General features: G+C 40.3%; 1 protein-coding gene across 2 annotated transcripts; it reads right to left on the bottom strand.

The window, feature by feature from the left end:
• Positions 1-26,985, bottom strand: braf (B-Raf proto-oncogene, serine/threonine kinase). 2 transcript variants are annotated; one of them, XM_051392028.1, is made up of 20 exons: positions 26,792-26,985; positions 20,303-20,404; positions 19,916-20,203; positions 18,658-18,761; positions 17,532-17,634; positions 17,280-17,428; positions 16,441-16,560; positions 16,151-16,310; positions 15,738-15,774; positions 13,947-14,069; positions 12,451-12,587; positions 12,258-12,375; positions 11,697-11,781; positions 10,646-10,822; positions 10,517-10,563; positions 10,235-10,353; positions 9,992-10,123; positions 6,795-6,929; positions 6,212-6,365; positions 1-5,451 (listed from the first exon to the last, which is right to left on the bottom strand). In XM_051392028.1, exons 1-20 carry the CDS (start codon positions 26,945-26,947, stop codon positions 5,429-5,431), a joined length of 2,469 nt encoding a protein of 822 aa, XP_051247988.1. In that variant the 5' UTR covers positions 26,948-26,985; the 3' UTR covers positions 1-5,428. The 2 variants fall into 2 exon arrangements, with proteins under 2 accessions (XP_051247988.1, XP_051247987.1); XM_051392027.1 differs by lacking the exon at positions 13,947-14,069 and having other exon boundaries at positions 15,735-15,774; positions 26,792-26,984.

Genomic DNA, 26,985 nt, shown 5'->3' with positions numbered 1-26,985 from the left:
TACAGTTTTCATGCACTTCTTTAATATATCAGTTTTCATATTCACAACAAATACATTAAGCTCTTTCTCCTTATGATACAGCCTTAAATATTTTTACACTCGACCGTTTTTTTCTCAGAAGTCTGCCTATCAAAATGTCTTTTTAATCTTTGTCTCTTTTTCAACATTTTATAATTTGTTACATTTGTAGTCTCCATGCCTCCTAGCAAACTGACAGTATTTCCTTTGTACAACTATTTACAGGTGAAAAAAAACAAAAACAAATCTCCATAAAGTTTTTCATGATAGTTCTCTGTTGAAAGGAATTGTTGGGTTTAAGGTGCAGGCAAGGAGGAGAGGGAGGGAATGTTTAAGAAGAAAAAGGAACAGAAAGGTGGAACATGTAGTTCTGGATGAAGAGGAGGGACAGAGAATGTGTGGTGGAGAGGACAACCTCAGTGGCGGAGCTCAGTGTCTGCTCCTGTAGTCTATGTAGTTCTAGCAGATATACATCTGTGATAATATTCTCATAGAAAATAAAGATCTCTAAAAGTAAAATAAATACAGCACTATGAAAGACATTACTGTTTCCTTCCTTAGCTCCCGTCATGTGAACAGCGAGCAATCTACAAGTGTGCAACAGCAGATCCCAGTACAGCAGCCACTGCTATCTGCTCTCTAGAGGAGGATACTGGCGCCTGTGGAAGAGTACTAAGGCCATGTGCTTCTTCTAGTGAGGTTCTGGGAAATAGTAGCTTATTTTGTATTAAACTTGCCATGATCTGAGCACCTCTGGATCTGTGAGGGCTTAAAAGTTGACCTTGACAGTTCATTCATCACCTTGGAAACAGCAGTTGCTGAGATCAAAAGCTCTAGAACAAGCACATAAGTAACCTTGAGTTGAGATTGTTCTGTCAGCCGCTCCTTTCAAGGCCAAGCACAAACAAAAAACACTCAACATTCAAGCTGATATGGACAGGAAGTCCTTGGAATGCTCAGAAAAATGGAAATCTACGCTTGCAACTGTGTGAAGACCACGTGGCACGATCAAAAACTCCACAGCATGTAAAGTCAATGCCCCTGGTGATCCAGTAATTTGAGGTCATTATTGAAATCTACAAACTTTAGAGTTTTAGAATTGAGGCAAGAATTATACCTGGCAATTAGGGGTGCACAATTTATCGAAATATTATCAAACACGCAGTATTGCCAAGGGCGACATCCAAATCAAAGGCAGCAAGGTACAACATGTGACAAACAGCATTATAATGAAGTGCTGTAGTGCTGCACAGATGCCCAGGCATGCAAATCTCTCTGAGAAAGAATGTTTGTTTGGTACAGACCCAAACAGATTTCACATCATCATGATTTCAATAATTGTTATTTCTCGAAATAATCGCAATATGATTTTTTTGTCCTATTTTGTTCTCAGCTGTTCAATCACTAGTGCCTAGTCTCTTTCACAACCCGAACAAACTCTTGTCAAAGAGGTCAATAACATGCCAGTTCAGGTTTCTTCAGATGTTTTGTGAAGCTGTGGACAGAGGGGTTGCACCACCAGGCGATATGTAAGATTTAATAAAAGGCCTAGATTGCTCTATGCATCAGTCGAACCCTAACCTACATACTATGTTGGAGTCCAGTATAAGTAATAGTCAGATAATAGTAGAGTAAAACAAACAAAATTCTGTGAACCCCCTTTCCCTTAAAATGTACAGGTTAAACCATGCACTGAAGTGGCTGTCTGCTATTGACTGGTCTTCAGTGCCAGGTGATACCAGTTGTTAGTGTGTGTGAGTGTGCACTCAAAAACCAACAAACACCAGTTTTGGCGCAACAAGTCAATCCCCAGCATTTAAGACAAGGCATGCGTTGCTTCGACTGAACTGTTGAAAGAACGCAAAGCAACATGTGAACCACCAACATGGCCAACATTGGCAAACATTACTGCTGAAACAATGGCAATTTATATGATAGAATAATTCTTTAAAGTGGCTATAATCAATAGCTTTATGTATCAATGTATCAATTACACCGTCAAATGAATGTTTCTCTGTAACTGCTTAATGTCAATGTTGTATTCAAAACTTGTTTCTGCTACCCCCAGATGGACAAAAGGAAAAACAGGCAGAAGAACTCTACAAAATAGAAAATGCACGTGACAAAATGTTTTACAGTTAACTTGTTAGCAAACTGTCTTATTTACACATTGAGCAAATAAAAGGTGACAGCCATATTGTCTTCCCAGATCTCAGAAATGACCTTGGCAGGAATGTTGAAAACTATGACAATAAATTGTAATACACCTGGAGTTGACCCTTTTAAAGGCCCGCCCATTTTGGAACCTCAGTCAACTTCCTCCTTTCCTGTACTTAGATTTGCTATGTGCTAGGCTAATATATGTTGAAAAGACAACAGCGACATGTAGTCACATCTTAGCTTACAGTAGCTATGTTAGCTAATGTTAACAAAAGCTAGCTAACTAGCCAGCTAACTACCATGTAACGATTGGTATAGATTAGCTAGCTTGTTTGCTAGTGTTTTGTTAACATTAGCTAACTTAAGATGTGACAATATATGTTGCTTTTATCTTTTAACCATCTTAAAAATGTGGTTGTCTTTTCAACACAGATTAGCCTACCACAAAGCATTTCTACGTACAGGAAAGGAGGAAGTTCAGAAAGTTGCACAGAGCAAAAGGGGCGGGACTTAAGTGCACCTCTATCTACATAGTCCAGCCAATAGCAGATGGACATACTGTACCCTGCTTTCACCAGTGGATATCAGGCTTCACACCGATTTGGGTTTTGTTACTCTTCAAATATTGAATCACACTTTGGGACATTTTGTCTGCAGCCGTAAAATGCTAACATAAATGTCATCTTTATACATCCAGTCCACAGATACTCCCGATTTCATGTTTAAATGTGTATTTGTGTACTACTTTTATGCCTTGAGGCATTACGGGTGACCACTGAACAGCTCATAAAATTTGTAAGGAAGAAGGTTAACAATACAAACTCACTAGAAGGGAGGCAATCTTCTTATCCATTTTTGAGAGAGGGGGAAAAAACCAGGCACCAAAATACATAGATTTTCCCACCTTCTACACAGATTTCCTAACAGTTTATATTCAATATGCTTCCTGGACACATTTTATGAGGTGCCCACGGTGTCTAAATTACAGCAAGTGGTAATCCAGGGCTGTGATGAGTAGTCAGACTGTTACCGGGACAGGGCTGGCAGTTTCCACCGATTTCCAGCTTTTGTGCTAAGCTAGGCAAAACTCAACACAGCCTGGTTCCTGGACACACAAAGATGGGACTAATGGCTTAGATGTATTTCCTAACATGTAATCAGATTGTTGTGGGGGTTGGTGCCTGTGGCTTAGTTAATGATGGAAAGATGTACATGATCCTTGATAATTGCAAAGAACTGGTCTGTCAGTGTTTGGGTGGACACTGTGTGCTCTACCTCATCACATCAACTCATCAGGCCAGCAGTGTCATTCTGGTGACATGCTCGGCTGCTAGGGACTGGAGACAGTCCTTCGATGACAACTGAGCCTTCCCATTAAAATATTCACAGATCAGCCCCTGCAGATGACTTGAGCATTGGAAATTGAATTTTGGGTCATCAGCTCTTTATGTCACAATTTATTCTTCAATAAAAAAAAGTAAAGGCAAGTTGCTAATTTGCTTCGATCCATCTCTACAAAGTGCAAGTACACGAGTCACAAAGACTTAAACAAGAGTCAAAAGAAAGACTGGTAGCTTCAAATAAGCGGTTCTGAAAATAAATCCATTAAACAAAAATCAAAAAAATCACATAAATAAGTAAATATCTGCAGGCCTGCCTGTACAGAAAAAGGCAAACATCGACGATAAAACAAAAAGAACCTATAATAAACACCTACAACCCTTAACACAGGCTGGAATGAGAAAAAGAAATACAGGCGCATGTGTGTAGAGAAAGTAAAATGATGTGATTGAAAGAACAGACTAACAGAGGATCACTGGTCCTTTCAGCAGGTAATGCTGCAGCCCGACAGTCAGCAGCTGCAACAGGTAAGGTCCCATTTTAAGCCAAGTGCAATATTAAAGCCACATGGTCAAAGAAAGAAAAAAGAAAAAGAGAGAAAAAACAATGACACGACATGCACTTGGAAAAGCTTTGTTGCAAAGATGCTGTGTAAAAACTTAAAAGCTTAGAGAAGCCTGTACACACTCCTCAGCTCAGTATAAATGCTTAGCAGCAGCTTGGCCAGGTTAGAAAGAGAACCCTTCCACCTCCGAGCAAATCTGTGCTTTCCCTCCCTATGAACAGCCCGGCAGAACACTTTTCTACTAGAAATCTTACAGAAAGAACCACTTCTGCTGCTAATACACACGTGAAATCCTTTGAAAAGGTAGAGCATCTCTGGAGCAACATCTTTCAAACACCTCTAAAGCTTACTAATTAACACATAGCTCGTTTGTTGGCTTTAGACCAGGCCTTTTAAATAGAATGAGAAATCCATCTTGTGCAGCTTCCGTCACCAAACAAATTTTTCTTCCCAACAGTTCCTACAGGACATCTACACAAAGACCTGCTTCCCCTGCTTACATGTGAAGGTTAGAGCAAAATCTTTCAATTGATAAATAACTGTTGCTGTTTCATCGTGGGTGTCAAATCTGTTGGGGGCAGAATTTGGTCAGCATTAAGCCCAAGAAAAGAAAAAACAAAACAACGGCCTGTGCTGCAAATTAAACAAATAACAAAAAAGAGCTCAAGCTAAAACCTAAAATATGATAAACAAAAATGAAAAAATAAAAATAGATCTATCTTTCAAGTTATCTTCCTTTGGGGGTTAACCCCTGCTGATTGACCTCCAGCTCATCTCAGGGACGGGCTAACACCTTGGCCTTCAATCTCACCCGACGGACGGGAGGCCTCTTCTCCTTCCACAGGCCCCGCTCTGCAGTCGCTCAAAGTGCAGTTCAGCAGCCCGGCTGACTAACCAGCCTGCCTCCTCAACGCGGGAAATGACAGGACGAGTGGCGCCCAAAAGCCTCGACTTCTCCTGTTCCACCTTCGTCTCTCCTTCCTTTGGCCTTCATTTTTTCCCTCCAGCAGGCAAGTCGATCTGTGGAGTTTTCCATCTTCTCTTAAAACTCTTTTGGTATGGATACCTTTGCGTTGTTTTGTTTTTCTTTTGTGTCATTCAAGTTTCTTTTTTTTTTTTTCTTCTTTTTTTCCCTAATTCAGTTTTGCTGCCACTGTGGCTGTTTGCCTGCTGGACAGCTTTTTGTTGGAAGGACTCCAATGAGGCTGCCTTCTTCAGGTTGAAAGAGGAAGAAAAATGCACATTCTTTGAGACTATTTGTTTTTTCAGTAATGAATGAATCCACCATATGGACACGAGACTTTTGAGAAGTGACGAGGGATGGACTGGTGGGATCTGCAGCACTTACTTAAATGCTGAAAACTCCCCTGAAAAGTAATAAAGATACAGAGAAAATGAGTAGTATTAGTAATGTAGCTCTTCCCATCTGAAACCCTATGGAATGACATTAGTAACAAAATTCTGTATATGTGTTTTTATACATGTATATTCAGATATGACACACACAACACTGACATATGAACACATACTGCAGACACTAAGCTACTTTAGCATTCATTTTGAGTTGTGTTTGTGTCCAACATTCACTCTACTTTCATGATTCAGCCTTCATCTTTGTGGTTTATATCTTATATTTCTGAATACATGTTTATATATAAATAATATTTGTTGTGTCAAGATGGAAAAGCAGTAAAGTGAAGCAATTAGACCATCATGAGATGCTCAAATTCACATTCATAGACCGCAACCTCTGTGAACGTAATGCAGTGTAATACAAAACCATGCAACCAATACCTTACCTTTACGTAATGTAGTATTATCAGTTTTGATTGAGAAAATGTCAGTAATGTTTTACAAAAATATTGTTTTCACCAATTCCAGCTGCCTCAAGTTTGCATTTTTTTTGTCCAGTGTTAAGCTACTACTATCTGTAAAAGACTTCCTGCACAGATATTTCACATTAAAAGCCTTCCATCCCTATCTGATGGGCTTTGACTGTGAAATACCTTTTAATATGAAAAATAATATGTGTTTGCTTGAGTTGTATTTGAGTTTCATACCTTTAGTGTAAAGACATATTTGTGAACTGAGACAACTGTTAAGACTGATGTCTGTGTATGAGCTCACCATAGCCGCCAGCCTGGATGGGGGTTTTGGGTGAGGCGCAGGCGTACAAGCTGAAGTCCTCCGTTTGAAAGCCGGCTCGGTTTAACGAAGGCTCTGAGGCGCTGCGGTGGATTTTGGGTAATGAGCGAGCCAGCAGCTCGATGGATGCTAAGATCTGACGGGACACACAGCACAGCCACAGGGTCAGTCAGAATCAGTGTGGTCACCATTCACAACTAAACAAACAAAACCTTTAACAGTGCTGTGTGCTGTGTTTGGAGCATGTAACTAGTGAGTCGTTGCTTTAGTTCAGCTGTTTTTTTCTCTGAGGCCATCTGGTGGCAAAGTTAATCCGTTCCCCATTCATTCATTTCTGTAAATTTTAATTAATTAATTCAAAATTATAAAATTAAAACTGATGATTGCTTTCTTAATTCTCCTTTAACCATCTTTTGATCAATGAAACGTCCTGTTCTTTACTGACAGGGAAAATTGGAAATAAAGGCCTGTTTAAAAATCTGCTTCTCTCTGCAGTTGAAGTAAAAAGAACATTTAAAATATTTGTTCAGCTGGTGCTCTTCTTGTCATATTAGCATTGTCTCACCTGAGGGAAGAGAGGTCGCTCCTCTCTCTTCTTCTTCAGGCAGTCAGCCATCAGTCTCTTCATTGCCTTTGGGCAGTTGCTGCGCACCTTGCTGAGGTCAGGAGACAGGTAACCTCGACCCACCATAAATATGATCTATGGGAAGAGAAGATGTGTCATCAGAATATTTGGTTGCAGGGATACAGCCTCCCCCCAGCCACATCCTCCAGGCTGTCAGAAAGCTGAACCCCCCCCCAAAAAAAAACCACTCCGGACTCTGGACAAACTGTCTCTTGCACTATTACTATTACTATCACCACATACCATACAGACTGAAATTGGCTGCTATTTACTGCTTTTACTGACTGTTCTTTTTGCACTGTTTCAAATATATCTTACAGAATTTTTTGCTGCCATTACCAACTGCCTTTTTGCACTCCATAACCTAACTTATACAGAAACTTATGCTTCTACTCCTACATATACATAGTAGACTCCTATATTGTTTATTTTATTAGCATTATTTTTTAGCATTAGTCAATGTCTTATCTGTTGTGAAATTGAATGTTTACTTTTAGTATTAGGAAATGTCTTGTCTTATCTGTTGTGCCTGTGCACTTTATCTGTTTTGCCGTGGGAGAGTGAGAAACGTCCTCTCGATTCCTTTGTATGTCTGGTGCATGTGAAGAAATTGACATTAAAGCTGACTTTGACTACAACCAAAGATCCAAGAAAAATTTTTGAGCTCTAGCTTCCAACAGAGCTCAAATGTTAACGTTAGGAAATGTGACTGGACTGTGCCACATTTATTAATCCCCACAAAAATATTTGTTCTCTGCCTCTGACCTGTCCTAATGGTACGTGTCCACAGTGGCGTCTTTGGACAGGAGCAGTCGCCCCACTTCCCAGTACTGCACACTTGTAGTCATATTGACCAACAAACAGCTATACCCTTCTTCAAATACACAAACACTGCTGGCTGCACCTGATTGGGAGAGTGCTTGCTGCTCCAGGATTTCAAAACCGGACCAACATAGCGGCTCATTTGGAAATGTTCTATCATATTCCGAAAATATTTCATGGAAATATTTTAAGCAAGAAATATGCCATGCAGTTGCTGAATGACAGAAGCCTTCATTTTAGATCAAAAGGACTTTCAGAGGCGGCAAGTCGAACTGCCAGACACTCCTGATTTGCATAAAGTAGCCTAGACCTCAATTTGATGCAAATAAGGAGCAGGCAATGTGATGCCCCGTCTCTTAAAACACACCGCAGGGCAACCTGAACACACTACACACTGAACATAGAAAAGCATGGAAATGACTGCTCCTGTGGACATGAACCTTAAGTGTTAGAAACAGTGGGCAACCACTGTGCAGTGCCCAGGGACCAACTCCAGTTCAAGGCCAACAATGATGGCAGGGTAAACTGGAGCACCTGCAGGGCACCCACGCAAACATGGAGAGAAAATTCAAACTCCACACAGCCCCAGCTGGGAATCGAACCCAGGACTATCCTGCTGTGAGGCAACGGACCACTGAGCCACCTGGCTGCTTCTATACCTTTACATCCTTTACTGTGTTGATTTAATTAGTATACATTGAAAAAGCTATCATAAATTGATTTATTAGATTGCCTCAAAACAATTACATTTCTTTAAATTGAATTAAGAGCATTGATGCATGCAGTTTAAAAGGACCAGTGTAACGTGTGTGTAGGAGAAACTATGATGGCAGTGAAACTTGTGAGCAAAAGGCCCTATTAAGAGCCAGGTTTGTCTGTTCTGTATGTGTCTAAGAAGACAGAAGACAATTCCTATGTTCAGGTGATTTACTAAGTGCACATTGTACATTAAGAACCAGCCTGAAATCTAACAATGCAATGAAGAATGGATTCCAGTACAATGATCATTTTTTTATTTATTATAAATCATCTCCCCAATGATGAGAATTTGCTCATATCATTGTGTTATCATTGACTCTCTATGAGGTTTGGGCTGTTGCTCAGAAAAAAACAAGACAAGTTAAATAAAATAACCAATTGTGAGTCATGAGAGATATGAATGAAATTAACCAATAGTAGCTGTTGCTAATTATTAACGTTCCTGAAGGAGTGGTATCATCATTCAAACAAGTGACATCAGCAATCTAACATTCTCATGGAGATTATCTGCAGTCAAAAACATGTAGTTCCTCAACATTACAACAAAGAGAGGCACAAAACCAAAAGAACAAGCAAAGAGTATTTGAGCTAAATGAGATTACAGTCACACTGGAGGAACTGGAGGAAAATAAGCTCATCCTGTTTACTAGTCCACCAGAAGCCTCCAGCTCTAGTTCCCCTGAGGTTCCCCTTCTTCTGATCTTATGTGTTTAGCCTGTGCTACTTTCACTATTTGCTGTTGTTTAGCTTGTTGAGTAATCTAAAGATCACCACCCACATTGCATCAAACACCATGTTTATTCACTGAGAGCATTAGTGTTGGAATGCAAAAAATACTAAATGAAACATAAAGGTTATAGATTAACAAGATGTTATCAATTTCTTACAGGATCAACTATTAAATGAATTGGCAATTATGTTGATAATCTATTTATCTTTTTGAGTCATGAATGTTTAAATTATCTGACTTCAGCTTCTCAAATATTAGTATGTCCTGATTTCTCAAATGTGAATATTTGCTTTAGTCCTCTATAAAAGTAAACTGAATATCTTTGGGTTGTGGATAAAACAAGACATTTGAAGATGTCACATTGGGGTTTGGGAAACAGTGATCAACATCGTTCACCATTTTATGACATTTTATGGACAAATCAAGTCATCAATTAATAAAGTTATAAATAGTCAATAGTTGCAGCCCTACTTTACTCAAACCATTTCTTACAAAACCCATAAAACCTAATAAGATGCACAAGATTGGTAAAATATAATTTAGTCACAGACTAAAAAGATTATTTGTTTATATACAGTATGTATTAAACAATTTCAGATTCAGTAGATACATGTTAATCAGTGAGCTTGAGAGCTGTTGGTAGGTGTATTTTAGTCTTTACCAGTGGGATCGATCCATCAGAAAGAGGAACGTCTGTGTTTTTGTTAGTATTTAAAATAACACCTTCAGGATTTCTAAATACTGTTATGCCTTGTAGAAATGAATTAACTAAGCTGTGTTTTGGTTTATTAAAACATCTGGTTCAGATGTCAGTGTGACTCTTTACCTGGTCTCTGTTGTTGATGTTGGAATAGGGCAGAGCTCCCGACATGAGCTCGTACAGCACAATGCCAAAGGCGTAGACGTCTGACTGGAAGCTGTAGGGATTCTTGTCCTGCAGCCGGATCACCTCTGGAGCCTGAGAGAGAACAGGTTACACTCACAAAGACATCTACACACTTGTAGCTCACACCAATTTCATATACTTTTGTTTGGTAAAATCAAAACTTAGTGAGGGATGAACACTGACCATCCACAGTATAGAGCCAGACAGCTGTTCAAACTGGTGGGAGCCACTCCAGCGGGACTTGACTGTAGCCAGACCAAAGTCACCAATCTTCACTGTCAGATCCTCGTGGAGGAAAATATCTGGGAGGAGGTCAAGGAAACGCTCTTTACTTCTACTTCTGAGCTCCTAACCATGGAGGATGGGGGGTATATTTTCATCCCTGCTAGATAAATCCCAACATCACCAACAGATTCAATTTAATTTGTACAAAATAAAGATGAACTTATTGTTTCAAAAGGATACTGTTGCTCTTCAGATCTCTGTGGATGATTGATTTGGCATGAAGGTAACTGAGGAGAAAAGAAAGGTTGTTAGGCCGAATGCGTGCACGGTGTAATCTGACTGCTGTTTGGTATCTGTAAGGGAACTCACTCCATGCCCTGAGCGGTCTGCCGGGCAATGTCGATCAACTTGATCATCTCAAACTTGGTCTCGATGATGTGCAGGTGGTGGTACAGACTGGATCCTTCGCACCACTGGGTCACTATGGCCAGCTGAGGCTTGGTAGTGTAGCCCATGAACAGTAGGATGTTCACGTGACGCGTTTTCCTGGTGAGACACACAGCAGTTGACGAAATTGCTCAAGGAGCATACTACGGTAAGATGATGTTAAAAAAAAATTGTATTGCAATATTTTTTCTTGTGATATTGTATCGATTCTCAAAAGCACTATTGATTTTTGTGTTTAAACCTCCAACCACTAGATAGTAGTGTTAACTGAGGGCTATGATATTGGATGTTAGAATCAGAATCGGGTCTATTGCCAAGTAAGTTTTCACACATACAAGGAATTTGTCTTGGTGCATTGGTGCATAAAAATCACACAGAAATAAAGTACTTTTTAAAATATAAATAAATAAAGATAAGGATAAAGATAGAAAGATCCAAAACTGTACAGGAAAGATATTTACAATGTGCAGGATAGGAAAACGGGAGGGCATTAATGTAATGCATATATACAGGGTGGGTATTAAGAGTCAGTGTCAGATGGGTTCCGGGACTGGGACTACAACAATTTTCTTAAAATAAGGTTAAACGAAAAAAAGCACAATATAACACCTTGAATACAGTATCACAATATATATCGCAATATATTGAAAAAATCTTTTTCCATGACCTTTCCAGGACATTTACCAGGAGTTTCTTGACAATACAGGACAGCGCTTGCTTACAATCGGTCATATAATTTACTGACTGCGTAGACCAACTATTGATACATTTAACTCCATTTATAAGCTTTAATTTGCTCACTTTTCCGCTACATACTCTCCAGTGACTTCACTACATTTTACTACAGTTTTCTTCTGACTGTAACATGACTCTGGCCAAAGCCCATGCTTACCAGTTTAAATTATCTTGAATTTATTTTATTTTACAGAAGAATTCATGGGAACCCTGTTAAAGAGGAGGGGGCAGCCGTTACCTGAGAACTCCCACTTCATTTTTGAAGGCCTGAAGCTGTTGTGGTGTGGGAGCAGTGACGTTCAACATCTTCACTGCCACATCCCCTGGGAGGAGATGGGAGGACAAGTCAGTCAAAAAAGGTTTGTTTTACTGCAGACACGTTTGAAGTATGTAAAAATACTCTGCTATGATTCTAAATGCTACACACTGGACCTTTAAATAAACATCAACACCTCTAAATTGTCAGAGAAACAATCTGTGAATGAAAGATGATTTCCTTTGGTTCCTCATGAAGACGTAAATCTAAAAACAGCTCACAAATATAATGTTTCATTTAAAAAAAAAGAAAATTCTGAGTAATTTCCAAAAACAGCTGGCCACTGTAGTTTTTTTAACGTTACTCTAACAGGAGGGAAAAGTGCATTTGTTGGGAACTATCTTCAGTGGTGGATGAATCTACATTTGGTACTCCAGTTAGTATTTGGGATAGGACGACGTGTTTATGCGACTGATTCAAAATAAACTACAGTGTGTGTTCATGGTAATGAAGGACTTAATCGTAGTACAGCCTTGGTCTTACCATGCCACTTGCCCTTGAAGACAGTTCCAAAGGATCCAGACCCTATCCTCTGACCCAGAGTGATCTGACCCTCAGGGATTTCCCAGTCGTCACTGGAGTCCCTCCTCCCCAGGGTTTTCTGTTCCACAGAACAGTCAGTTAGCATAAGCACACGGACAGACAACTTCAGAAAATATCTGTGACAACCTCTCACCATCTTATTGCGGTCCTCAGACGAGGATGAGGACTTCCGCTCCCTCTGTTGGCACGGCGACTTCTGGGGGACCTTGACGTTGGTCAGGGAGCCGGGTAAAGAGGCGGGAGGCGTCGCTGACAGCCCTGTAGTGGAGCCTGGAGGGGGGGGGGATCAAGGGTTGAAAAGAAGGGAAACAATAAAAAGAAGAGAAGTGAGGTAGATAGGAAACACTGATAAAAAAAAAAGAAGGTGAGCGAAAGCAGAAGAGTAAAGAAAGAGCAGGTTTGGGCGGAAGCAGGGATCTGTATCAGTCGTGTGTGTGTGGTCACATGCAGAGGAGAAGTGAGGGGATGCTTGGTTGGATGGCAGTTAATGGTTTAATAATCTAGACTTCCCAAAGACCATCTCTGTTATTAATTACTTGTGTCAGGATCACTAAAGATTTTATATTGTTGATTAAAAGGGAGCCTCTAGACCTCTGCAATCAAATTCTCCAACAAAGAATTCAACCCTTTGAGTTGTATAAAAAGTTCCTAAAATATCAGGAAAACACATCTCAGATGTAATATTCACAGAAAATAATCTGCTCAAAATTCATCCAATTGCTTGTTTTACACAAACTTCCTGCAGTTATTGTGTTCACTGTTTGGGTTCATTGGTTCATCAGTTGTTCTCTGCTGTTATTATTATATAATATGAAATATCCATAAAAAGGGTCACTTAAGGAAAAGGTCTACATAAGACATGTTGTATAGAACATTGGTTCTATCAGAACACAGATAGATTTAGATGCAAATAGATGGATATACTGTATATTAGGTCAGTCAGTCGATACGATAACCGATATTTACCTGCTTCTCATGACTGATACCGATAAGATAAAAATTTTGCATTTTCAGTTTTAAGTTCTGTAGTTTTTACACACTTGATGGCAAGATGTAGTGATAAAAGATGGATGATTTAATATTCTAGAGCTCTGTTCTAACTAAATCTAACTGACATTACACAAACTTCTGACTTCTGACTCTAGTATGTAAGTTCATTAAAAATCTCCCAAACATACTTTGGCTTTCATAGAACATAAATCCTACCAATCATTTTGGAGAAGAATTCCAAATAAGTTATTATTATTGTTTTTATTATGGACCAATCATTTATAATAAAGATATTGTGAATGTGACTAAGGAAAACTACATGATTTTTTACTTGTGTGCCATCATGAAACGGTGTCTAGATTTATTCATTATTTACTAAAATTAACCTTACTTGATCAAAGGAAAGCAATCACCATCATAGAAAGAGTGTCTGACCAGAGTGGTGGCGAGATGTCTGTGTAACCAGTGAGCTGTCAGGTGTCTGGTAGAAAAAGCATGTGAGGACATAAAGGGGAAAAAGAGAGAAGGGGAAGGGGGGGGTACACACAGTGGATGTGACACAGGGCTGGGGTTGGTGTGTGGGGGTTGGGTGGGGGGGGGGCGGGTGAAGGACACAGGAACACACAGAGGCCTAACTACCTCGGAAAACAGGCTCGGGCTCAAAATCAAACACTATGTCATTGGGGTAGGAGTATAGGAGGGGGCTTGAGGTCCGTGTTCGGTGCTTCCTCAAGCAGCGGGCGGGGTGGGTCGGGGGGCTGCAGGGCAAAGAGAAACAGACAGACCATCACTGCTACTCACCCTGCCCCTCTCACCTCTAACTAACTACTGTCCATGAGGGCTGTGTATTGGCAAGAATCTGGCGATACGATCATTATACAGGGGTTACGATTCAATATATATAGTGATACTATAAGCAAGGTGATATACTGTGATTTTTAAAAAAAATCTAATAATAAGAAAACTGTCATAGTATAATAAACACACCATCATATGCATAAATCTGACTTAAAAAAGTGCCAAAAGTGTATTGGCAAGAATCCGGCGATATCATACGTATCACGATACAGGGGTTACGATTCAATATATCCCACTGCAAGCAAGGCGATGTACTGTAATTTTTATTTTATTTTTAAATCTAATTTTACGAAACTGTCTTAGTATTCAGAACACCATATGCATAAATCTGAGTTAAAAAAGTGTCAAAAGTGTGGCAAGAATTGTGGCAAGAATCTGGTGATATGCGTATCACAATATAGAGGTTACGATTTAAAACATTGTGATTTATTGCGAGAAAAATTTTGATTTTAGGAAAACTGTCACAGTATGAGGAACACATCACTTTTTTATGCAACCAACAGTGGGATCTGTACTTGTATTTATCACAGTCCCTGTAACATCCAACATCATAGCCCTCAGTTTACGTCACTGATATCTAGTAGTTGGGGGTTTAAGCACAAAAATTGTGTTTTTGAGAATCAATACAGTATCACAAAATAAAATATCGCGATACGACATTTTTCAATATTTTCTTACACCCCTATGTTAGAAATTTTAGTGTCAACATTTCAGGTTATATTCTTATTTCTTTCCGTAAAGTGAGATGTGAAGATCGATATTAATGTGATGTCTGTTAAGTATGGAGCTATGTTTAGCCTAGCTTAGCAGACTGTAAGCAGGTGAATGGCTAGCCTGGCCAAAGAGCTCTAAACCTCACTAATTAAGAAGTGTATATTGTCTGTTTAATGCATACACAAACAGAAATGTAAAAAGTGTTTAGTGTAGCGCCATTGCGCATGATAAAGCGTTGTTAGGTAATGAAATCTCTGAGATGCTGACAGTTCTGTAAAGTAGACAACTGCTGGTGGTGTTAAATGTTGCTAGATTATTTAAGTCAACATTAGGTAACCCCAGGTCTTAAAGTACCAGCTGATACCCGGTTTTCGAACTACAATAAGTTCTTTCATCCAGTGCTCATAACCTACTCAATCCACTGTACATCATGAAGACCACAACAGGCCTCTCCTTTACTGAAAAACCTCTTGGTTATTTAACTATCACTTAACTTAATGAAGTTGAAAAATTCATTAACTACATGTGTTCCTTACTCTCCTGAGGAGACCTGGCCTGTCAGAGCAGCTCAAAGTAAGTCTGAAAAAGCAAAAGGTGGTCTGCTGAAGTTTAAGTTCTGTTCTCCTACAAACCCTGACGCACAGATCTGAATAAATATCCTCAGCTAGGGTGAACTCCACACACACACACACACACACACACACACACACACACACACACACACACACAAACACACAAACACACACACACACACACACACACACACACACACGACCAAGAGCACGCAGACGCGGGATGGTGGGAAAAAAAACAAAAACAAAGAATGAGCTAGAAGTCTCCTGATGTGATCCTTACCTCCCTCAGATCTCGGTAAGCCCTGATCTCGAATCAGGTCCTGAAAGAAAGAGAGAAGGGAAATTATTAATACGAACACCTCACAAACACAATTAACTATACTGCACTGTACTGTACAATTTCCTTTAGCAGCACTCTCAGGAACTGTTGTCACAGACAGTGTAGCAGCTGAAGTGCTGGAAGGGCTGTACAGTGAGCCAAATTCTTTATCCTGGGGTGGCGAAGTCATGACAATCCAAATTCCTGATCAAATTCTCTGAATGACAGCTATAGGCTCGAGAATCAGCCGAATATAACTTTGTTGCTTTGCTTCTGCTCTCTGGTTAAACAGTGTTTATCAGTAAAATCAACTGCTGTCGTAGAACAGGGTTGAGAGGCACATGTTTATCGGTCAGTCCAGTAGACAGCAGACTTACATCGATATTGACAGGCTCGATGGTATTGATATGGACATTGGGGGCAGAGGACGAACGGTCCCGCTGGCCAAACTGGTTGCGGTGGTCCTCCTCATTGGGCCGGAAACTGGGCGGGATGGGTATGGACTTGGACGGGGACACAGTGGTGTGGCATATAGACCTGGAAGGATGAAATTTGCTAGTGAAAATTTGTTAAAACAGACTTTTCAGGACTTGCAGGAGAAGTTTCTTCTCATATAGTGAAAGAAACCCAGCTGTTCCACTGAGGAGGGTGAAGGTGGAAGACTCACCCGGTGGAGTCGGACGGGGGGAGTGACGGACAGGCCTCAGACACAGGGGTGGTTCCCTCTGAGGAGACCTCGTCCTGGGTGAACGGGTGATGCTCGAAGAACTTAGACACTAGCAACAAGCTGCAGAACACACATCATCAAGATTACTTATTTCATTGCACACCATCGCACCTCTTACGCCTTTATAACAAAATGAGTTAAGGTCAAGGGCATAATCACTCCTGTTAACAGACTTCTCATTTTTAGATTCATGAGTGATATCAACATTTATTTGGCAGTTAGCCTCAGACTCAATAGCAAGATAGTAGTAGTAACTAACTAAGGGTTTGGGTTAGAGGGTCAAGAACTGGGGCAGGGTGTTGGGGTGTGGTTGTGTGTATGTTGAAAAGAGTAAGCTGATTTAACTAGTTAATCATCATTGAAGCTTTGAATATTCGCAGGTCATTCTCACAGAAGCTTCATAGCCTAAAATTGTATTTGGGACATCCCTTATGTGTATAAATGTGGTCCGGACAGAGCTGGATAGGCGCATTCGGGACTATTTTTTATTTTATGTTATTCTATAAATGTAATTTAACTTTTTTCTATGTATGTAGCACAAAGGAAATGCCAATTATTTTTTGTTGTTAAAAAAAATTATTTCCTTGATTCCTTGATATTTTAAAAAGAGGTGGTACTGAGTAATAAATAACTGGCCCACTTCATGCACTGCTATAATATCCAAAATCCAAGATCACACAGGGGAATCGTGTACCAAAACCTAACTATATTGTACAGTACAGCAGGTTCAACCTCACACTGGTTACAGCACCATGGCCCCTCCCTTGTGTGCGACTTACTCTAGTTGGTCATAGTTGACACACATAAGGGGAACCTCGGTGCTGCAGCGCTGGTGGAATTTGTAGCCACAGGTTTGACAGCGAAAACCCTGGAACAGTAGCTTTCTGCAGAAGTCGCAGAAGGCCAGTGTGAAGAAGGTCTTCCTCACCTGTCAATCAAACACAAAATCAGGACAAAGTGAGGCTGAACAATATAATGTGTACTGTCTGTCACTGGAGTCACGCTGGGAGGTTTTGCCTACTAGCACTTACAAAGTTGTGTGTGGTGAGTGGCACATTCTCCAACACTTCTACATGTAACTCCTCTCCTGTCAGCCAGGAGATGTCTGTGTCCCAGCCAATGGGCTTTTTCTCTCTGAAACAGAAAGCGGAAGAGTTAGGGGAAGTGACTGCACCTCACAGTGTTGTTGGCTTAACCACCACACCGAAAGTTGTGCAAACACAACCATGATGGTTTCCAGCAGAAAACCAGCACATCCTAAAGCTACAATGTCTTTCATGCAGGACATGTAGGATTCGGTCTCAGTACATTTGCAGTTTTAGTAAGTAGTTCGATTTTGAACATGTGGTGGCCGCCATAGAAGTCCATTTCGCGACTATTTTCTCATCTAACTCTGTAAATGAAGTATTTATTTAGACCAAACCAGAGTTAGTAATCGTTAGAAAGACTGCGGAAAGACTACCAAAGACGGTTTTGGTGGTTTGTCCAGTTTGAAGTTTGTTTTGGAATTATCTGCTGGATCAAATTACTAAATTACTGGTTTTGTCAATGGACTGAGGTCAGCTGTAGTGCCCATTTCCCAGTTCAGATAAAACTGAACCACTACAAAATGTCATTTCAAATACAGTTGAATAAATTGATACTTGACACCAGTGTGTGGACAACCTACTGCAAGAAAACATGTAATGTATCAGTACATGGATTATTAGCTAGTCACCTCTATAGTGCAACGCTCTATGCAGTACAGTACAATTTAAGGATGGGCTTGATTGAATGAATTTATCGGCTATAAGCCATTAGTGCATCGCCATCTTTTTGGGCCATCGTGTTCATCATTGATCATGTTCTCAATTAATCGATCATTTGTTTGGTCCATACAATGTCAGAAAATTGTGAAAAATGTTGATCACTGTTTCCCAAAGCCAAAGATGACGCCCTTAAATGTCTTGTTTTGTCCGCAAGATATTCAGTGTACTGATATAGAGAACTAAAGAAAGCCGAAAAGACTCACATTTTAGTAGCTGAAATCAGAGAATTTGAACACAAAACAATTAATTGATAAAAAAGTAGTTTAACAGTAGTTTAATAGCTGACAACTAATAAATGAATTGTTGCAGCTCTAATTGTTGCAGCTCTATATGGTAATGGCAGACTTACCCGTCCTGTATCCTGTAGACTGCACAGCACTCTGGAATGAGGCCTCGCATCATCAGAGCTTTCTTCAGCGAGTCTCTCACAGTCATCCCACAGCGGGCCGGGACCTGAACACAGCACAACAACACGGAGCAGGCTGAGAGGAAATGATCTGACACAATCGCACTAAGTTTGGATGATGAAACTTTCAACTGCAAAGTTGGGAGCGAGAATGTTCATATAAGGGGCTTTTAACTGGACTTTGCCACTGTGGAGATCTTCAAAGTGAAACTGCTTTGCGGCGGTTACTTCTACAAATATTTTTCTACAGCCTTATGTGGATGTCCTATAAGTGTTGATGGTAAATAAATATAGTCAAATGAAGCAATACATTTCTGTGTGTGCTATACTGATTGAAAACTTGCTGCAAAATCTGTTCTTCTTTCAGCACCAGAATTTTTATTTGACATTTTTATTTTATTTATTTTATTAGAGTGATGTAGCTGTTTCAGCTCAGAGCCTGAAGGTAACAATATAGCTACGTGTGAAAAAGAAATGGTCAAACTGCAGGAATTCATTTGCTTGGCAATGTTGCTGATTAGCACCCAGCAGCTAACTTAGCTTGCCCAGTGGGCATAGGTGTCAGAAGCTCGTGCACAATGTATCCCGGTACATGTACGTTTCCTATACTCAGGTGATTATATACTGATGAAAACATACCTATGAATATTGTATTCCCACACCGACTACAGAGGGGCTGGCTAACTATGGCATCTAACGATTTTTTAGAGGTGCAGTGCGCGATTCCAGTTCACTGAGCCTCGCCTTCAACACCGCAAATAAACTACATCTATTACACGTACTATATCAATAGATCACTAAAGGAGGCATAGGCAATAATACTGGATATCGTCACATCCCTGTTTTCTTCTGTGCTTATAAAGTAAATGTTGTTCAACTTTGTTAAAATCGCCATGGTCTCAGTTCCTTTTAGCAGCTGCTGTAGTGGATGCTGATGTGTCTTAGAATATGGAAAGTAACCCTCAGAAACAAGCTTAATTTTTTCAGAAAGACTGATGAAAGAAATGCTGAATGAGAGTTTGCACTGAGTTACCAAAGCTAGCGGAAAACAGCCCAGATGTGACATCTTGACCTCAGATCTTTAGAATTAAAATAAACCCATCCAAACATGATTAATGTCCTGTGGCCTTCCTACTTTCTGAGAAAAATGTACATTTCTATGTCAAAACCTTGAAATCATGTCCAAGAACGTCAGACCTACCACTGTTCTCTGTTTGTTGGGCAGGAAGACCCTGACAATGGGCTTCTGAGGGGAGCGAGGGTTGGCTCGGCTGGCGTCGGTGGGGGTCTGCAGCACAGCCAAGGTGTTGGGTGCTGAGGGAAAGGCCTGAGCGCCCCCTCCATCCCTGCAGCCTCCCATCTTGACCTCCAGAAGGGCTGGCATGGGGGAAGGAGAGCACGAGAAGTCCGTGCCGTTGCCCATGGCCTCCAGCAGCTGCTGCTCCCTCTGCTGCAGGGCGTCCAGTTTACTGGTGTACTCCTCATATGCCTGACAGAGACAGAGACACACCACAGACTCAACATCTGAAGTGGCCTTCACAAGATTTCGTTTTCTCCAGCACATTTGTTAAAGTCAAACCTGTCTTACCTCTAGATATATGGAAGGAGGATTGTGTTCTCCTCCAAACTTGTCCAGAAGAGCCTCTAAGTGTTCTTGTGTCAACTTTATCATCTGTTTGATGTTCCAGATCTGTGGGGAGACACACCAAACACAAATTTAGATTTTTCAGTTCAGAACAACAACAACCAGAGTTGTAATCCTACAGACTGAATCTTCCCCACAGACTTTCCATCATTTTACCTTTCAAAATGGTTACTAGGTCACATCAGGCAGTCAGAAATTATTGCCATAACTTTACCGAGCGACATGGCAGACGCTGGATCTTGACCAATCAGGGCCCTAAGTTATGAACTGGATATTACTGTATGACTTAGGCAGAAAACCACATATAAGTAGTTATTCATAAAACCTTACTTTGACGTGGAAATCAATCTTTAAAGTCTAGACTTGCTGATTTCCTGATGGTTGTGTAAGGGTAGCAGCCTGTGGTAAACCTTGCATTAGCTTTATGAACACTGTTATAGGAATCATGGGCACATAGTTAAAAGTGGGGGTGTAAGATTGTGGCAGGAAAGTTTATTTATTTAAACACCTGAAAGTGCCATTTCCTGAAACAGAAAATAGAGCCATCAATACTGACCAATAAAGCTGCTCTTTCACTATAAAGCTCAGTTTAGCTGTGAGAGACAGATAAACACAGACAAAAGGCAACCACTTACTGCATACTGCTGTGAGAAACTGAGTACAATTAGCTGATACTTAGCCTGATCAGCCACTGTCAGTGATCAATACACACAATATTAAACCATTAATCAAACCAAAAACTAGTCAACGTCAGACAACCTTATCATACTTAATATAATCCATAAAGATAAACTTCAATTCAATTCAATTTTATTTGTATAGCGCCAATTCATAACCGAAGTTATTTCAGGACACTTTTCAAATAGAGCAGGTCTAGAGAGAGAGGTAACGACAGAAGGACAGAGACAAAAGGTTCACAGCAACAACAGTAGCAGCAAAACTGTATTCTGTACCAACTTTACATTTTGTCGGCTCAACTTACTCAGTGTCTGTTGGTTAATGAGAGGTAAACCATTTCAAAAAGATTTCCCACCAAAATAAGCGCTGGTTGGTGGATCAGATATGGAGAGACTAATATGACCCTCACTGTCTACTGTACCTATCATGGCATCAGCAAATCAAATCAAAGCAGCTCACTACTATTTGGCATTTTCTACATAATGCCTGTTTTTGCTGTATGAAACACGTGTTATTAGTGTGGCAATGCATTCCCGGTGTTAAGACACCAAAAAGAAAACATGGAGATGCAGAAAAAGTCAGAGATCAGCATTTTTGGGAGAGGTGGTGACACAGAAGCCCAGAGACCTGAATAAAATGTGATGTTCAAAAGGTTCAGAAAGGCTCTAAACAAATTTATTGTCAAGTAATGCATAATGAAATTTTATGGCCAGTAAACAACAACATGTTGGCTGGTTAAATGTTTATACAACCTTGTGTTGTATAATGATAAATGCAATGCCTTGATTTCTTACATTTTCTCAGTTTAGTTGCCATTGGCCGATGTACAGAGGGGATGAGGAGGAAGAAGGCACCTGAGACTGGGGAGATGGACCAATATGACCTGTTTCACAGGAGGTCATAGGAGGGGGAGTCGAGCTAGCTCTGTTCTAATCCCAGTTCAATAGACTATGGGGGGATTTCCCATGATGCACTGAGCTCCTCTCATCCTCTTTCTGCACTCATTCATGTCCCATTAATGCATCTCTCTCCCTCTCCCTCATTCACCTACCTCATGTATATAAAGTAACTTGCTACATTATACATGACAATTTGGAATTTTAAAATAATCTGCATCAGTCGGTGATTTTGCTCACAAGGCCGTAAACAAAAAAATGCCTTCAGACACATCTGCAGGCAACCTTGTCAGTGTGGCTGCTGTGAAATGATGTTCCCACTTCCTATTTGTGTGGAGGTAGTGAAAAAGTTGGTTTTGAGCCCTGTACTATAACTCTGCTTTGGTAAACATACGGCTGAATTTCTTAACATTTTCTTTTTTTTTTTTATATTGGCATTCTATATTGACCATCGGCAGCCCTGCTCTCTCAGTATCAGCATCACAACTCCAAGTACAAATAAAATGGCCCCTGGGTTGTGGATTGAACAAGACATGATTGAGATGATGAGAAATGATTGACAGATTAATTGATAATATAAATAATAGTTAGTTGCAGCCTTGGTGTTGGCTGACTAATTGATTGCTTAATATTCACAGGGCTATTAGACATGGTGGCAAATACAGAAAGCATGTGCTGGAAGGAACTTTTACTTCTTGAAATAGTTTCAGCATTTTTGAGCTAAAACAATAAGTTGAGTAATCAGCCAATGCACACAAAATTAACCATTTTGATTTATTAAAGCTGCGGTAGGTAACGTTTATAAAAACAACTTTTTGCCAAATTTGCTGAAACTTTCACTATATCCTTACAGTAGAACATGAGACAGAAAATCTGTGAAAATCATGTTCCTCTGGCTCCTCCTAGTGCTCCTAATGGTATTTGCAAGAATCCACCAGGCCTGAACAAAAACAACCAATCAGAGGCAAGAAGGTTAGAAAGAGCATTTGGGTTTGTGGCTTGAAATAGTTCATTATTGAGCTTTCGTGAAGGGCCGCTGGATTCTTGTGAATGTCTATAAGAGTGCTACAATGAAACAACCTGATTTTTTCACAGATTGTCTGTCTCATGTATGACTGTCAGGATATAGTGAAAGTTATGATAAAAAGTTATTTTGTTAGTTTTTGTTAGTTAGTTGTTAGTTTAAAGTTGAAAGCAGCTTTAATCCTCTTAAACAAAAACACCAAATGATCTGTTTTTAGCTTCTCCAACTTGAAAATGTCCTGCTTTTCTCTGATTTATATCACAGCAAACTGAAGATATCATATTTTGTTTCTGTAGTGTATATTTACTACTTACTGACATTTAATTGAAAAAACAATTAATCGCTTAATCAAGAAAGTAATCTGTGAATTAATCACTTGAGTTCAAATGTTACTGGAGTTTAGTTCCTGGGACAAATCTTAAAGAAAAAGGTTCTAGGAAAAGGGCTACACTCTGATGAAACAGCCTCGTCCTGCATTAGCAGTACATTAAAACAACCAAAGAGCTAATAGAACAATGAGAAGAAAACACTGAATTTGTCAAAAAAGAAAGAAGCCTATTAAGCATGCATGTAATATGGAAACAATACAAACAGATAATTGCATATAAAGTTATATAAATATCAGGAAAACACATCTCTGATCAATATTCACAGGAAATAATCTGCTCCAAATTGCTCGTTTTACACAAACTTCCTGCAGTTATTGTGTTGACTGTTTGGGATCATTGTACAGTTTATCAGTTGTTCTGTACTGTTATTGTTATGCATTAAATATAATAGGAAAATTCCATAAAATATGTTACTTAGTCAGGGGTTGTTAGTCCCAAAAGTTTGGGAACAGGTTAACATGTTGGATTTAATTGAATAATTGGAGTTATAATTGAATGCTGAATTGAAAAGATGATGGCATGGTACACTGGACCTCTCTGAGGTCATGAGCTTGAAAGCAGTCGTGGTCACAATAGAGTTCTAAGAGTGACATGATGATATTTATTCGATACATCAGTAACTGAAAGTTAGATATACATTTTACACATAAACGAGTTCACTCATTATGAGCAGCGCAGTAGCCTAATGTGTTCTGTGGCTCTGGAGGAGCTCTGTCAAGTCTGGGAAAATAACCCAGATGATGTCATAGTGATGTCACCAGGGTTATCTCAGGCTAGACATGGAGAAATTTATAAAAGAAGTCAGTGTCACAAATTGGGGTTGCAGAATTTGACAGGCAAAAGAGTGTGGCATTATGGGAAATGTAGGACGCAGTGTTACGTAGTTTGGGATGTGCTAGGGACTAAAAGTCAAGATATCTTAACCTCAAGAGTAAAATCACTGGAGTGCCTTTTAAAATGTCTTATCAGCATTTGTAGGAACATCAGCATTTCTATATCATCCCTGTGGAGCTCACAAGCTGCTAAAAATAGACTACAAAACTATGCCACCGTCAAACTGACATGTTAATAAGAAAACTCTTGAGGTGCTGAGAATTTTTGGACCTTAAAATAGGGCCACAGGCCACATAAGTCAGAGAGACAGGTCACCACATTATTGACATTGTCATTTTCTGTATGGAATAGAGAATGCAGCCATCCCCGTTTTTGTTTTGTCATATTGTATCAAACACTATTGATTTTTGTGTTTAAACCCACAACCACTAGATAGCAGTGTTGTAAACAGCTTTTATGCACATGGTGTTCTTTATATAATGAAAGATTTCCTAAAATTTAATTTAAATTAAAAAGATATATCACCTTGCTTACAGTATCACAATATATCACAATACACTGAATCATAACCCCTGTATCGTGATACGCATTGTGTGGTATTCTTGCCAATACGCCGCCCTAACACAGAGCAGAGTGACTGTTCCAACACAAATGCCTGTGATTAGTCAGCCAACACTAAGGCTGCAAATAACTATTATTTATATTATCGATTAATCTGTCAACAATTTCTCATCATCTCAATCATGTCTTGTTTAGTCCACAACCCAAAGACATCCAGTTTACTGTCATAAAAAACTAAAGAAAATATTCACAATTTAGAAGCTGAAATCAGAGAATTTGGACATTTCTACTTAAAATAGACGCGAATGCCTGTCGGCGAACTAACAACCCTTTAACAATGATTATTTTCAGTTGTTGTCCATAAATGTCAGAAAATGGTGAAAAATGATGACCACTGTTTCCTAAAGCCTAAGGTGACGTCCTCAAATGTCTTGCTTTGCCCACAACCCAAAGATATTCAGTTTACTGACATAAAGGCTAAAGAACATTTGAGAAACTGAAATCAGATTTTGGACATTCTTTCTTAAAAATGTCTGAAAACGAAAAATCGATCATCAAAATAGTTATTGCAATATATCGCAATATAATGAATTATACTGTACCAGGATACGTATTGGCAGGTTCTTGCCAATAAACAGGCCCTAACACAGAGGACAGTGAGCATGCAGAATGTTGTGGACAAAACAAATGTCTTGTCCACAACCCACAGATATTCATTTTAATGTCATAAAAAACTAAATAAAATATTCACATTAGAGAAGCCAAAATTTTGCCTTTTTTTATTAAAAAATGACTCAAAATAATTAGTCGATTATCAAATATATCAGGATATATTGAATCATAACTCCAGCATCGTAATGCTTATAGTATCGCCAGATTTCACCCATACACCGCCCTAACACAGAGGACAGGGATCCAGAAGTTGAAGCTGAAAAATATTCACACTTGAGAAGCTGGAAGCAGAGAATTTGAACTTTTTCCTTAAAAATGGACTCAAAACAAATAACTGATAGTTATTGCATTATATTGAATGCTGGTACCTACCATAAGGCCAGATTCTTGCAATACACAGCCCTAATTAGTAATAGTATATATTACAAACTTTAGAAATGATATTGACTCGGACTGCTAGTGTGATGAAGCCTGCTGTCATGGTCCAGCACTGAGGCCTCTGACCTGCAGGCTGAAGACAATGTCCAGGCTCAGCTCCACGGTCAGTGTGAGTGAAGTGATGAAGACAGTACTGACGCTTCCTCCTGTGTGTGTGTGTGTGTGTGGCTGGCTGTACAGCTGCAATGTAAAGACTTTAAAGTAGCCTGTGCGGCTAAATTACACCTCTAAAAAAAAAAACACACACACAAGCACGACTTGAGTTAGCCTCCACCTCCTCCATCATCATCATCATCATCATCACCACCACCACCACCACCATCACCACCACCACCACCACCACCATCATCATCATCACCACCACCACCACCACCACCACCACCACCACCATCATCATCATCATCATCATCACCATCACCACCATCAGCCCTTTGAGGTACTCAGCCTCAGTGGATTGGTGAAAATGAAACTTCGGCCGCATTAGAATCCACATTAGAATCCACATTAGAATCCACATTAGAACGCGGTGTAATTGCGTGTCTTTGTTGCGTCAACAGCGGTGTGTGCGCGCTGTGTTGGCGCTGTGTTGGCGCTGTGTTGGCGCACAGGCTGCAGCTGCAGTGAGCCTGGAAAACGAAGCCAGGAGCGAGTGGAATAAAGCAGGCCCGAAATAAACACAGGCTCCGCCGAGTAAACCCTTCCCCTCCTGCTCGCACCAGTCTGTCGCATTTGGCTGCTCGGTGGAAGCCCGAACGAACCCCGGCGCTCAGACCTACCGACCGCATTTAGTGCATCGTCTTGCCCCCCCTGCGCTGCATCCCCCACGATCCATGTTGCAGCCGGTGTTTCCTGAACATTTCCATCCAATTACCTCCGCTCGGAGCCCGTGTCCCCTTGCCCGAGCTCGCAGCCGCTACCCCCCGACCGCCGTGGCGCTTACCTCCTCATCCTGCGGACCTCCGGGGATCCCCGACGTGCAGGACGAGTCCAGCCCGGCGCCCAGCTCCTCCAGGCCCCGGTCCCTGTCCGGCTCCCGCTCCGCGGTGTCTCCGTTAAAGACGGGCGGTGGGGACTCGGCGCTGCTCAACGCCGCCATTTTAAACTGCGAGAAACTGAGTGGAAAATAATAAGAGG

This window comes from Dicentrarchus labrax, unplaced genomic scaffold, assembly GCF_905237075.1.
Source record: "Dicentrarchus labrax unplaced genomic scaffold, dlabrax2021, whole genome shotgun sequence".
Classification (NCBI taxonomy): Eukaryota; Metazoa; Chordata; class Actinopteri; family Moronidae; genus Dicentrarchus; species Dicentrarchus labrax.
Note: the sequence above shows the minus strand (reverse complement) of the source record. Positions and strands in the feature narration are given on the sequence as shown.

Bases quoted from the DNA above. Each gene is read 5' to 3' on its own strand.
- braf (XM_051392028.1), bottom strand. From the start codon at position 26,947: ATGGCGGCGTTGAGCAGCGCCGAGTCCCCACCGCCCGTCTTTAACGGA. The intron at 12,588-13,946 runs GTAGTTAGGCCT...CCCCCCCTCCAG, and splicing joins GCCCGAGCCTGTTTTCCGAG to GCTCCACTACAGGGCTGTCA. The intron at 12,376-12,450 runs GTGAGAGGTTGT...TCTGTGGAACAG, and splicing joins CTGAGGACCGCAATAAGATG to AAAACCCTGGGGAGGAGGGA.